At 36.0% G+C, this 14,802-nt stretch overlaps 1 protein-coding gene across 2 annotated transcripts in view; it reads left to right on the top strand.

Annotated features, from left to right (window-relative positions):
- The window catches only part of MAGI3 (membrane associated guanylate kinase, WW and PDZ domain containing 3), a 283,654-nt gene that overhangs the window by 240,069 nt on the left and 28,783 nt on the right, over nt 1–14,802 (top strand). For both annotated transcript variants that reach the window (XM_032249723.1, XM_032249724.1), the window contains exons 10-15: nt 955–1,560; nt 2,799–2,830; nt 5,197–5,353; nt 7,802–7,893; nt 9,584–9,776; nt 12,083–12,271. In XM_032249723.1, coding sequence (XP_032105614.1) covers nt 955–1,560; nt 2,799–2,830; nt 5,197–5,353; nt 7,802–7,893; nt 9,584–9,776; nt 12,083–12,271 — 1,269 coding nt within the window. The remainder of the gene's footprint in view (nt 1–954; nt 1,561–2,798; nt 2,831–5,196; nt 5,354–7,801; nt 7,894–9,583; nt 9,777–12,082; nt 12,272–14,802) is intronic.

The following is a 14,802-nucleotide window of genomic DNA, read 5'->3' as shown; positions in this document are numbered from 1 at the left end:
CAACAAACACCAGGGCCAGTCAGGGGTTGGGTGGTCAATGGGAGGGAAAGCATTAGGACAAATAGCTAATGCATGTGGGGCTTAAAACCTAGATGACAGGTTGATAGGTGCAGCAAACCACTATGGCACACGTATACCTGTGTAACAAACTTACACATTCTGTACTTATATCCTGGAACTTAAGGTAAAATTTAAAAAAAAAAAGAAAAAAAAAAGGTATCAGGTGTGAAGGAGGATTTCTGGCTATAGGGACTTGACAGGATTCTTGCTGAATGCAGGCTAAGGTGATCAGATAATCACCTGGAAGATGGTGGGGAATGAGGACACAGATAATATATCAAGAGTGGGTGATTTTGGCTAAACCAGCTTAGCAGGATTCTTGCTAAAACTGGGCTCTGAAGGACATGCCAAGGTTGAGGCCTAGTGAAAACAGAGCTCAGAGGAGCCCATCTAGAGTTTAGTTAAGGACAGCATCCTTGTCAGTGTATGTATATATGCACAGATACACATATAAATACACATATATAAATAAAATTAGTTTATTCAAAAAATAGGATAAAGATAGACTGTACAAGTAGTGGAGTTACTTGCTCCTCTTCTGTGTACTAAATACCTACTACAATGTGTCTAGCTTTGCATGGTCACTCAGATATGACTCAGAGGGTATACTAACAATGATAATATAATTTATCAGGGTTTTTTTAATGATTCACTTGAGTTTGAAGTCAAAATTATTTGCTACTAAAATAAGTAGGATTTTAGATACTTATACATACGTTTTAGAGAGGAATTACAAAAGGGATAATGTCTGTATTAGAAGTCTGTCTTTTCAACAGTTAACCGTAAGATGTTTCAAATTTAGTTGCTAAATAGTAGTTATTTTTGCTCCTCTGGCAAAAAAAAAATAACTTATTTGTTGATTTTAATATTTTTTACATGATTATGTTTTACCAGGTGATGTTATTGTAGACATCAATGGCAACTGTGTCCTCGGTCACACTCATGCAGATGTTGTCCAGATGTTTCAATTGGTACCTGTCAATCAGTATGTAAACCTCACTTTATGTCGTGGTTATCCACTTCCTGATGACAGTGAAGATCCTGTTGTGGATATTGTTGCTGCTACCCCTGTCATCAATGGACAGTCACTAACAAAGGGAGAGACTTGCATGAATCCTCAGGATTTTAAGCCAGGAGCAATGGTTCTGGAGCAGAATGGAAAATCGGGACACACTTTGACTGGTGATGGTCTCAATGGACCATCAGAAACAAGTGAACAGAGAGCATCCATGGCATCGTCAGGCAGCTCCCAGCCTGAACTAGTGACTATCCCTTTGATTAAGGGCCCTAAAGGGTTTGGGTTTGCAATTGCTGACAGCCCTACTGGACAGAAGGTAAAAATGATATTGGATAGCCAGTGGTGTCAAGGCCTTCAGAAAGGAGATATAATTAAGGAAATTTACCATCAAAATGTGCAGAATTTAACACATCTCCAAGTGGTAGAGGTGCTAAAGCAGTTTCCAGTAGGTGCCGATGTACCATTGCTTATCTTAAGAGGAGGTAAGTAATAGCACAACATAGAAAAAGTTTCAGTGTTAAAGCATTTACATCTATTGATTGTCCTTCCTTACAGTTTAGAGTATCTTTTCCCTGCAGTCTTAAATAGTAATCAGTGCACATTTTCCTTAAGGTTCTGTCTGATTGTTTCCATAAGTAATATCTTTTTCAGCAGTTTTTTAAAAAGTTATTAGTGGTTTCATTCATGTCCATCATGGATGTATTTCCCTCTGTATTCTTTTGAAAATCTGATTCATGGCTTTAATGATCAGAGAGAGTCACAGACAGCATTGTGCTACTTCAAATGAAATATATCCTCTTAATTTCATTTCTCTGTTGATGACAGTAATAGAAATTGACTCTTTCAACCAATGGTGCTTCATCTGGACCTCTGTAATGCACCAAAGACGTTCTGAAAGAGCTAGCATCTCTGTGGATAAGTAAAATGTTGAATGGTGTGTTAATCTGTTCTGCAGAGGCAATCATGATGGCTTGTGCTCATAAAGCTTTTATGTTAAGCTCTAGTATCTGCCTGTAAATGTTAATTAAACCACACAGTGCTTATGTGAGAGAAATATAATTTTTATTTTCCAAGGTCATCAGCTGACATGAACTGCTCTCAGACATTTACAAATGCAGTTCCAAGGACTAATCACAAAGTTTAACTTTAATAGGCTTTCTTAAATTCATACTTATGAGTGACTAGTATTTTAAAGAATAAAACTTACTCTTTTATCTCTCTGGATTTTAGTTTTCACTTTTGAGGCAAATGAGCCCTTCTACTTCTTTGGGGAGTTTTTCTTATTCTAATTTTTTTGATTCATATGAGTTTCTTGTCTAAGTGATGATAGAATATGCTCCAAATAAGGTAGATATTTCTTTGTGAGTGCTTGAGAGTAATTCAGGGCTTCAGCATATATAACAAAGAAAGGCACAGAAGTTTGATGTCACACAGGTTTGATGTTAGTTTCCTGCCTTGCCACTTAACTGATTCTTTGGTATAAGGAAGAATCTTAGTTTACCTTCTCTCTAAAATGATCATAATGTTTGTGTCTTCAGATTGCTATAAAAATAAAATGAGACAATCTATGTTAATGCCTGGTACATAGGAGATGTTAGGCACAGATAGAATTTACTAGCCTACTAAAAGTCGAAGCTAGTTTTATCATCAACAATAGCAGTATTTGTGATCTGGGAATGCATCCTCTGGTTTTAAAATTTGCCTCATTTTATTTTTTAAGGTCCTCCTTCACCAACCAAAACTGCCAAAATGGTGAGTATACACTTGTTCTCAAATCTTTTTTCCAACACACTGAGGGAGAGGCCACATTCCTCTCTGTAGGAGCTCACTGTGGTGGTGATTATCGACCAGGAGAAGTTAGGCTTGCTGCCCTTGGCTTGTATTTATTAGAAACTCAGGAAGTGTTTGGAAAAGCCCCTAGTGAGGAGATGTGCTCTACAGGTTAAGCATTGCAACTGGAGGACTACTGAAGGCCTATTCTACCAGTATTCCTATTCTCTAAATTATAAAATATGAACACATTAAAGAACCACCCTAGTGGTCTTTTTACTTTTGTGTTTCAGAGAAACAAGGTAAGAAGGACCTAAATGTTAAGACAGATGATAAACTATTACATCTTCTTGCTCATGCCTGAAGAGAAGACATGGTAGTTCACATAATTTTGTGGGGACTATAAATATGCATGCACCTTTAGGTAATCTTCTTACTTTTAAGACTAAACGAGCCTTTCTAGAGTAATTGGTGTTTTCTGTGCTAAATTTGCTTGTTATCAAAGTGAAAGGACCTGAAACAGTGTCTTCTCTGGCATTCTTCTAAATAACCACGTAGCCTATTTAAGGACCTGTACAGAGAATAAGAACTTTAAAAAGGGATACATCAAATACTGATATTGTGCACATTTATGACTATGAGGTGCACACTTGTAGCTATTTAAATATCCATGATGTTGTGGATATAAAGATAATTGTGTTTAAAATTCTAATTTAGTTCTAGTTTGTAATTTGTGGTCTTTTATCTCAAAATAAAAAAATGGCCTTCCATAACCATAAACTATAGAGGTTATGTAACATGACTTAGTTCTTTCTAGCCCACCAAGTAATCCTCTGCAAATTTGCTGTTTTATGGATCAAAAAGAAAGTCTCTCAGCTTCTGCCCTTTTTTTCCTTTTTTTTTTTTTTTTTTTTGAGACAGAGTCTCCCTCCATCACCCAGACTGGAGTGCAGTGATGTGATCTTGGCTCACTGCAACCTCTGCTGCCTAGGTTCAAGCGATTCTTGTGCCTTAGCCTCCCGAGTAGCTGGAATTGCAGGTGCACACCACCACACGTAGCTAATTTTTATATTTTCAGTAGAGATGGAGTTTCACCATGTTGGCTAGGCTGGTCTCAAACTCCTGATCTCAGGTGATCTGCCCACCTCGGCCTCCCAAAGTGCTGGGATTACAAGCGTGACTGTGCCCAGCTAGCTTCTACCCTTTTAATTGGTTGCTTATACTACTTTGATCCAGTGTGAACAAAAATTGTTCAGTTCGTATTGTACTGTATTCATCTGCATTTCTCTGGTTCCTCTAGTAATCATTTTAACTCCTGTGTCACCATACCTATTTCATAATGGATGCCGCTGCAGCTGCAGTGACCCTAATGCTTTATAATTGATGGAAGGGCCTGATGACCTTTAACTGCTTCTGACAGAATGGTAGGATATGTAGGGAAAGGGCAGGAGACTACTGTTAGCTTCTCTGCCTTCTGATTGGGCCTAGGTCATTGAAGGGTCCCCTCTAGCACAACATTTGGCAGTGGCTAACCCCTGATAACTCCCTGACAAGCTGGTGCCTCTGCATTCTAGTCATTGTTAATGATCACAAGCATCCATAATCTCCCTTGCCTAACAATAATTCAAGATAACAAGCTGATCTCAAGGCCATATTTCTTAGGCTGTTTATTGGATTTCATTTTTAACATTTTATTAAAGAAGTCATTTTGCTTGGCTGTTATTTTGGGAAAGTTCTATCTAAATAGGAAAAATATCAAAATATACTACTATGTTTTCCCTCATCTAATTGTCTTGCATGGTACATTTTCTTTCTCTTGATATATGTGAATTGGCCAGGCAGAGTTTTCATAGTGCCATCTTTATAACCTAAAGTAGAGTTAACCTCTCCTGTTTTCTTAGAAAGAATATTATCTTAAATATCTTCCTTAGAAATTAAACTCAGTGAGTGGGAGGTGGGTCATGCCAAGAATTTTATGAAGATATTCTCTGAATCTCCCTCCTACTTTACTTAGAAATGCTGCCTTGTGTTGTATTTCTATTTTTCTTCATCGCAAAGTCAATTTGTGTCTTGGTGGTAGAGAAAAGGGCAAAATTGTTTAAATATAGGACTAAGACTCTTTAGTTGATATCACTATAAACTTTTTTCAAATTTAGGTTCAATGTTTCAGCCAAATACACATGGCTATGAAAATGAAAATTCCTATAACTATAAATCTGCTGTGGCTTTGATTCTGCCACCTATACAACTATAATCAGTTGACATATCCGTTTCAGATACCAGTTTTATAAATTAATCAACCATCTGATTTTTTAAAAAATATTAAGTAAGGCCCTTTTCCATTTCAGAAAACAGATAAAAAGGAAAATTCAGGAAGTTTGGAGACCATAAATGAGCCTGTTCCCCAGCCTATGCCTTTTCCACCCAGCATTATCAGATCAGGATCCCCAAAATTGGATCCTTCTGAGGTCTACCTGAAATCTAAGACTTTATATGAAGATAAACGTAAGTAGTTGTGGAATATTTCAGGAGAACATGTAACAAGATAAATTTGTATTTTTTTTAGACCTGGATCTTCCCATCTTTCAAAAGCATTTTGAAAAGTTATTCCTTCATTACCATTTTAATATAACTCTGGACTTCTTCCATGTATATTCAACATTCACACATTCATTTTTTCAAAATCATTTATTAGGTGCTAGTTATCTACCAGATGCCATACTAGGTAATTAGACTACAGAGATAAATAGGTTACATAGGACCCAAACCCAAAAATATTATTAGAACTAAATGGAAAAGACAAATATGTAATCAAATAGTATGTAAATAAGTACACATAATAAGCCTAACAGGTACAGTGATAGAAAAATGAAATGGATAAATTGGGATCCAAAGAAGGAATATTCAGTTTTATCAGTATGGGCAGTAGGAAGTGTCAGGAAGAGCTTCATACTGGAAGCAAAGCTTTAAGTCATCAGAGATCAGAAAGTGTCTATGAGGCAGATAAAAGGGAAAGAAGGAATAGCACTTGCACACTGACCTTGCATGACTTGGGTTCTGCAAGTAGTTCACTTTGGCTCGGTGCAATTGGCAAGGAACGTCACAGAGGAGCGCAGGAACAGATTGTGGAAGGCCAATTCTAAGGGAGCTGCAGTTGGCCATATAAATAACAAAGAACTACAGAATGCTTTTAACTATGGGGAAGACATAGTTTTATGTTTTAGAAGGGTTTCTCTGGCAAGAGTATGAAGGATGAATCAGAAGTGTATGCAATTTGAGGAAATGTGTGCAATTTAAAGAGGAAACTAAAGAGTTGACTCCTTAAAGGAGTCCAGCTGAGAGATAAAAAGAGAGAAGGCGTAAGGCAGAAATTATGCATATTCCTACTAATTCACTTACTAATGATAAATCTTTTCCCAATAAAATTGCAGATTTAAGTAGGTATAATTGTTTTATTTATTTGTTCTTAAGAAATAGATGTAAATCTACCTTGGAAAAGATATGTACAAGTGGAATATATATGTAATTGACTTTATGCTTATTTAACTAGTTGCAGAACTACATCTTGATAATCTCAAGCCATATTTAGAAAGATGAAAACTAGTTATACACATAGCAAAGCAATAATTTAAATTAGCATAACTGTAGAATCCCTTTCTTCAGACTTTCCATTTATAGCCTGATACATTATTAATACTGGTATAAACTCTGCAGTCCCAGCAGGCCTCTCCCATAAAATAAGTGAGTTGAACTCACGACTCTTTTATTTTTTCTTTCCAAGATGGAGTCTTGCTCTGTTGCCCAGAGCTGGTGTGCAGTGGCTCAATCTCGGCTTATTAGAACCTCTGCCTCCCAGGTTCAAGCAATTCTCCTGCCTCAGCCTCCCAAGTAGCTGGACTACAGGCACGTGCCACCACACCACATGCCACCACACCTGGCTAATTTTTGCATTTTTATTAGAGACGGGGTTTAACTGTGTTGGCCAGGATGGTCCTCAACTCCTGACCTCATGATCTGCCCGCCTTGGCCTCCCAAAGCGTACTCTCTTAATCTCTAAAGTTCTACAACTTTGATAGGAAGTATATATCAAAAGATATTGCTTCTATAGAATATTATCAGGAATTTACTGATCTCACTTTTTATATAGTTCTGATGTGTTTATTTCTTTTCTCTTTCTAGTAAATACTTCTTACTTATAAATAACATTAATATTTTCCCAAAGAAAAAAATTTTAGTCATGAAATAGATTTTTGTGACTTAATATTCTAAGGAATACAACTTATCCTTTGAGGGTAGGATAGTATGCATTAAGAGATTAGACCCTGGAAATCAATCTGGATTTAAATCTCAGCTTCACCATTTGCTATGTGACAATGGCTAGCTTACTTAGACTCTCAGCTTTCCCACCTAGAAAATGGGGCTAATCATAAATGTTAGCTGTTATTTATTTTCCTTTAACATGCTATCATTTTGCAAAACTAGGCTAGATAAGTAGTTCATATGGAATACTTTTCTGAGAGAAAGGTATTAGCTTGAGAGCAGAAATAAGATATTTTACAGGCACTCCTAAGATTGAAAGTACCTTACTCAAGTGTTAACTTAGGTCATTTGCACCTATCAAATATCAAACTCAAATTTGATCATTCTGAATTTAACATTGTAATATTGATTGGACAGCATTAGAAGTTAATGGTGATGTAATACTGAGTACATGGAAATGAGAGTAAATGTTTCTAAACAGTCTTGATACAGTTTTGTTTAGAGTCAAAACAAGGATTTATAGTTGAATTGTGTGTGTTACACTCCTGTGCAAATTTTCACATATTAAAAAGTTCTGAGATTATGGGTTATTGAGTTACTGTATAATATTCTACTAAATATTGAACTTTGTTTTGTTTTAATCCTTTTAAAATAAATCAAAATATTTATTTTATATTTTCTAATTTTCCTTAGCACCAAACACCAAAGATTTGGATGTTTTTCTTCGAAAACAAGAGTCAGGATTTGGCTTCAGAGTGCTAGGAGGAGATGGACCTGACCAGTCTGTAAGTGTCACTTCTTTGGAACATGGCTGTTTCCTGTTCAAAAGTTTTGAGTGGTGATTTGGTGGATTGTGGTGTGTTTTGTTTTGTTCTTTGGGTTTTTTTCTCTAACAGTTTCATTCATATGAGGAAGAACTGCGTTTCTATTAGTATCATAGTCCCTTAGTTATTGTGGTGTAGCTGAGGCTAAAAACTGGGTGAAAATGCAATATGTCAGCTGCAAATTAGACAGTGATTAATTTATTTACTTCTCGGTGTGATTAACTACATGAAGCTTATTTTAACTTTGTATTTTTCTTGGCCCCATTAAAGAAAGCCTAAGACATTTTCCTTCTCTAAAAAACCTGTAATCCCATGTCCTTTTTCCCACTATTACTCTATCTTCTGAATGCTCCATAAATGATTGGCATGAGCCTGTGCGTATTATTTCACCTAATCTTATTAATAGGTTGGCATTTTCATGCTCAGTACTTTGCATGTCATTTCATCTGTTACCTTTGAAACTAGAGGAATATAAAATAATTAATATTTTTGTCCAGAGGCATAAGGGTTATATTTGCAAAGCATTTAAAGTCTAGGATTTTGTTTACACATGCTTCTCATATAAACTTGTTTTAGAAAACAAATGTAGTGGGGTTTTGTTTCTAGGTTTTGCTCTTGGTTTGAATAACAAAGAAGTAATGTGTTCCATAGAATTTTTAAGAACATGTTTGCATTTTCTTTTATATAATATTATGAAAGGCTACATTACGTTTAGAAGTTAGGCGAAGCACAATGATCTTTGAAAATGATAGACTTCTTCCTATTTCTGAATAGAACATTTGATTTATATAGTATAAATTTGTTCTAATTGGTCATACTGCTTACAATTGCAATAGTCATTGGACACACAAAAAGCTTAAGGCAGGTTGCCCTACGTAGAACAAATACTAGCTACTTCGATTGTTCTTGGTAGTATTTATATTTTTGTTTTATTGCTTCCTATTTTGTTGATATTCATAAAGTTCACTTAGATATTTTAAGAATTTGTCTCAAACAACTTAGAAGAAACCTTTCTTTTCTCTTAAATGTGAGATTTTAACAGGTCTGAAACTAGTCCAAACATTCACGATTGCCTAATTATAGGATTCTGATGCTAGTGAGCAAAATGAACCAGATTTTTTCACTTAGATGCAAGTGAGCTTCAGGCTACTCTGTTCCCATTGAGATTAGAAACAAGAAATGTTTCTTTGCTATGTATACTGAACTTGTACCGTTAGTCATATGTGATGAGAGCACCATTGAGCATGATCCCAGTTGCTGTGAACAGTATGTAGAAAATCTTGCCTGATGACATTGAACAGACTTTTAATAGCTACTCTGCAGATTTATATTTTCTGAGTTTCATATTTTGTTTCATTGTAATGAAGGGGATAACGGTGGTGTTTTTTGAGTTATTGAACAACTTTGTATTTTCTGTCTTCATTGTACACAGCCCTGAGAATCTAGAAGGGATTACATAGTACAGTGTGGTTATTTGGAGTGCCATGTTGGAGAATGGACACTTCCTCAGATAATACCTTTCTAAAATATGACTGTTTTCATAGCTGAACTGCAAAAATCTGTTGCTTTGCACAATGCTAAGTTAGGAATTCCTTAACTCTTCAGCTAAACTTTAGACTGTGGACCAACCTATACTTTGTCATCTTATCAGATATATATTGGGGCTATTATTCCTCTGGGAGCAGCTGAGAAAGATGGTCGGCTCCGTGCAGCTGATGAACTAATGTGCATTGATGGAATTCCTGTTAAAGGGAAATCACACAAACAAGTCTTGGACCTCATGACAACTGCTGCTCGAAATGGCCATGTGTTATTAACTGTCAGAAGAAAGATCTTTTATGGAGGTATGTGAACTTGTTCCTATTCTGAAAAGTTAAAAAAGAAACAAAGGTACTAGTCTATGTCCTGTGTAGTTTTGCAGGTTATTTTATTACACTCAGTAGTATATAAGATAACCCATTTGGTGTGATCCAGAGACTCACTGTGGAAGGACATGCAAGGACAAAAGGATTCGGAAATAATACTACTATAAAAAAATAAATTTTGGGCTTCTATATTAAGATTATTTTTATATATTGATGCAGTTTGCCAATATGGCATTATAGATGGGAGTATTGATTTAAATCCAGTTTTGTTTTGTTTTTTTGAGGCAGAATCTCACTCTGTCACCCAGGCTGGAGTGCAGTAATGCGAGCTCAGCCCACTGCAACCTCCACTTGCCAGGTTCAAGCGATTCTCCTGCCTCAACCTCCTGAGTAGCTGGGATTACAGGCACGTGCCACCAGGCATGGCTAGTTTTTATATTTTTGGTAGAGACGGGGTTTCACTGTGTTGGCCAGGCTGGTCTCAGATCACCTCAAGTGATCTGCTCACCTCAGCCTCTCAAAGTGCTGGAATTACAGGAATGAGCCACTGTGCCCAGCCTAAATCTGTTTTTTTTTTTTAAATAACAAATACAAAATTATTAGTCATACCACGATATCCCACTAGCTGAATATACAAAGAATACTTGCCACTTTAAAATACTAAAAATATAACTCTGTAGCATAAGCCTCATGAAGATTATGAATTTTTATTTGTTTAGTTATCTGCTGTATCCTCAGCACCTAGAAGAGTACCTGTCTGGTACAAAGTGGACATTAATAAATGTTGTGAACTGGATGAATATTTATATCACTCTTAAAAATGAGGCACTGCATTTTTTACTGCAACATTCAAAGTAAAGGCCTGCCACCCTTAGTAAACCTGCCTCCTTTGGTAAATAACCAGGCATTTAGAGATGCATACAGATTGTAATGCAGTATCACCTCAATTTGGTTGTGCTGGAGGCCAAATGTAACTACTTACAGTAAAATTGTGATGTTATACAATCCACAAATTGGCTCTTCCCTGGAAAGAATCATGAAGTTTCATAGTAGTTTGATATTATTGGAGACATTTTAGCTAATTTATTCTAACCATGCATTTTGGAAAAAAATTATTTTTCAATAATAATTGGATGTTGGTGGCATTTTGTTGAGATTCTAAAACATATTCTTAAAACCATGTAAATTTTCAGACAAAAGAGACCTTATGAATATGTCCACAACTGCAGTGTGTTGTGGTTAAAAATATACCCTTTTTAAAAATAAATTAGGACTAACTTTGTGTCATTCTCAAGTTCTGATGTCATCCTTGAAGAGCAGAAAAAGGCATATGTTAACTAGCCATTTGTCAGAAATTTCATATGACCCTATCTATGCCCAGAAGTGTTTGCTGTTCATGCGGACAGCTTGTTATGTGCCGCCAGCAAGTTGTGGGTGGGGGTTGGGGAGGTAGAGGGTGAGAACTGCTAATGATGAACTCGTCTTACATCAGCACTCAGGAAACTGCCATTGCAAACACATCATATAAGACAAATCATGTACAGATAGCAAACTGTTATAATGGAGCAGCATTTCTGCCCTGATGCTTTCACCTCTAAGACAGACATCAATGAATATCAGTCACTGAACTAAATTATATTTATAATTGATTTTTAGAGAAAGTTCATTGTGTCATTCCTCATTGTATGTTTCGTTAAAATTATTGGTCCATGTTATAAAACTTGATGGAACTAAAATAATTTTAAGAAGCAATTTTTTACTATCAGATCTCACAGACGCTTTGAAAAACTTCCTTTAAAATGAGATCATGAGGTCAGGAGTTCAAGACCAACATGGTCAACATGGTGAAACCCGATCTCTACTAAAAATACAAAAATTAGCCAGGCATGGTGGCAGGCACCTGTAATCCCAGCTACTCGGGAGGCTGAGGCAGGAGAATTGCTTGAACCCAGGAGACAGAGATTGCAGTGATGAGCTGACATCACACCACTGCATGCTAACCTGGGTGACAACGCAAGACCTTGTCTCAAAAAAAAAAAAAATGGGGTAACTTGAGATTGTATGTATTTTTCAGTAATCCGCTCTGAGTATTTGGGAAGTTGGATGGACTGCTGTTGCCTACATCTACACTTAGATTGTGCCCGAAGCTCACATATGGGGCTGCTTTTCTATTCTTTATATTACTAGAAACTGAATTTCTCTGTGAGAGGCTTACCATAAAAACACTTTAGTCACAAGAAATTATGATGTTCCAGAAATATCAAAACTGCTCATGTTTATTATAGAAAAACAGCCTGAGGACGACAGCTCTCAGGCCTTCATTTCAACACAGAATGGGTCTCCCCGCCTGAACCGGGCAGAGGTCCCAGCCAGGCCTGCACCCCAGGAGGCCTATGATGTTGTCTTACAACGAAAAGAAAATGAAGGATTTGGCTTTGTCATCCTCACCTCCAAACACAAACCACCTCCAGGAGGTAAGGACTATTTTTTCTTATTGTCTCTCCCTGCAAGCCCAGTTTTCTGAGGCTCCCACTGGAGTTTATGAAATAATTAGGAACTATGTAAAGTCCCTTAGATACCTATCTTTTTAAGAATGGTGAATACTATCCTTATTTTCAAAATTAGGTAATCTGAACCGAACCTTCCAGGTTTCAGGTTTATCTATCATCTCAGATTCCATAAAATATTTAATAAGTTTCAGTAGCTCCATTTGCATCAAGGTTATACTGAGACAGTATGTCATAGATATGGATTTAATGAAAGGTATAATGCTGAGTTTTTTAAAATGGGGACATAGGTTTTGAAAATTAGAATAAATCATGTATGTAGAAAAGAAATACTAGAAGCAATTGAGAAGAAGCAAAGCAGATTAATAGAAAAATCTTGACCCGGCCGGGCACGGTGGCTCAAGCCTGTAATCCCAGCACTTTGGGAGGCCAAGGCGGGTGGATCACGAGGTCAAGAGATCGAGACCATCCTGGTCAACATGGTGAAACCCTGTCTCTACTAAAAATACAAAAAATTAGCTGGGCATGGTGGTGCGTGCCTGTAATCCCAGCTACTCAGGAGGCTGAGGCAGGAGAATTGCCTGAACCCAGGAGGCGGAGGTTGTGGTGAGCCGAGATCGCGCCATTGCACTCCACCCTGGGTAACATGAGTGAAACTCCATCTCAAAAAAAAAAAAAAAAAGAAAAATCTTGACTCAAATATGTCTTAGTTATTTCATGTTATTATTTAATAATAATTGTCATTTTCCAGCTATAAATTATCCTTGTTGAATGATAAGAGGCATAACTTTTATAAATGTTTCATTAAAACATAAAAATTTTGTCAACAATTGGAAAATGAATCTAAATATCTTGAATCGAGTTTAACAGAATATTCTAATCCAGAAGGATGAATGTATTTATATCAGTTCCATCATCAAGGAGGGATTACATCCAGTATATTCAGGGCTATTATGATTCAGCAAATGAAATATTTGTCTTGATGTTTCTATAAAGTAAGGTTTAATATAATTATAAAATCCAGTTGAATATGATGACCAGTTCCAAGTCAAATGATAAAAATCTTTGACCACAAGAAAATGTGCTCTTGCCTTTACAAGTCAGTTTGATTATATTTTGGATAGTGAGATCCTTTTTGACCAAGTTGCTAAGGTTGCTAAAATCTTAGTTTAAAACAAAGAAAACACTTTTAGGAGAGTGTTCTGAGCCAAATCAATCTTCAAAAACCTTGCTAAAATTAATGCAAGTGTATAAAGGGAAAAAGAGTCCATGACATGGATGAGTTATTGCTATAGTGTTAGGTCCCTGCTCACTGATGCTAGTTTCCATTTTCCCAAAGCAGTTGCCATGGTAACACTTGGAACTAGAACTGTCACTGATGCTGTGAGGATGATTACATGGACTGTGTCAGAAAAATGAAGGGAAAGCAGCTTTTAGTTGGTTTTCATGTTGTATCATTGGAAGTCAGTACTTCCAAAAACAAATAACCATTTAGGATAATGATATTGTCAATCTTATAACATGCAATAACCCCAAGCACTCAGATTAACTAAAACAGTGAAAGAGTATTACTCTAGTAGATAGTAGATAATCTAGAATCTAGTAGATTACTTCAGTAGATAAATGCTAACCACCTTCTATATTGAAGATATTCCCTTTCTAGTAATACAGAAATTTGGGGAGAGTCTGGTGTTCACCGTAAAACTAAGCTATATAGAGGAATTCAGTAAAATAAGTTGCATTGCTTAAATATGTTTTATTAAGTATTTTATATGTATATATTTGAAAATTTTTAAAAATTTTAAAATGTTTAAGTAGTTTTATATTTCCTTGTTTAAATCATTTTTTACTATTTTGATGATTTTACTTATGGATATGCTTCATCTCTGTATAAGATAGTGTCATTAAGTGTTGGGTTTTGTAATCTGACAAACTTGGATTCAAGTCCTGCTTATATCTTTTAATAGTTGTCTGATCTTGGGCAAATTACTTTCCCTCAAAGAGCTCAAGTTTCTTCCATAAAATGAGGATGGTAGACACTCCCTGTCTTATAAATGTGAAGATTAAAGGAGCCAGGGTATGTGAAGCCCTTAGCCGAGGCCTTCAGTAAATGTTAGCTGCTCTTGCCTGATATAGCTTCTGCTGCCATTGTTATCACCATCATTATTATTTAGAAAATTATCACCATCTCTTGACTTTTCTTTTAAAAAAAACTTAGAATTTCATCAATACTTAATAATGAGATGGGAAAGAAAGCCCAATTAAAATGTAAGATTGAGGCATCAGCTAACATGTGGCAGGAAATGAGTATTTGCAGCTCATTAATTATCAGGATGAATGGTAACTTAAGCTCAAGTTGTTGATGAATTTTATATAAAATACATGAGATTTTTAGTCAATGTATAAAACCAGAATTGATAATTTCACTGAAATGCTAGTTAATAATCTCATAAAATGTTGAAGCCTATGAGTATTTTTCTTAGAATTTTATTTTTCAC

The sequence above is a fragment of the Sapajus apella genome, unplaced genomic scaffold (genome assembly GCF_009761245.1).
Source record: "Sapajus apella isolate SASKATOON/1434 unplaced genomic scaffold, GSC_monkey_1.0 scaffold69, whole genome shotgun sequence".
NCBI lineage: Eukaryota > Metazoa > Chordata > Mammalia > Primates > Cebidae > Sapajus > Sapajus apella.
This window is presented reverse-complemented; position numbering and strand designations above follow the sequence as displayed.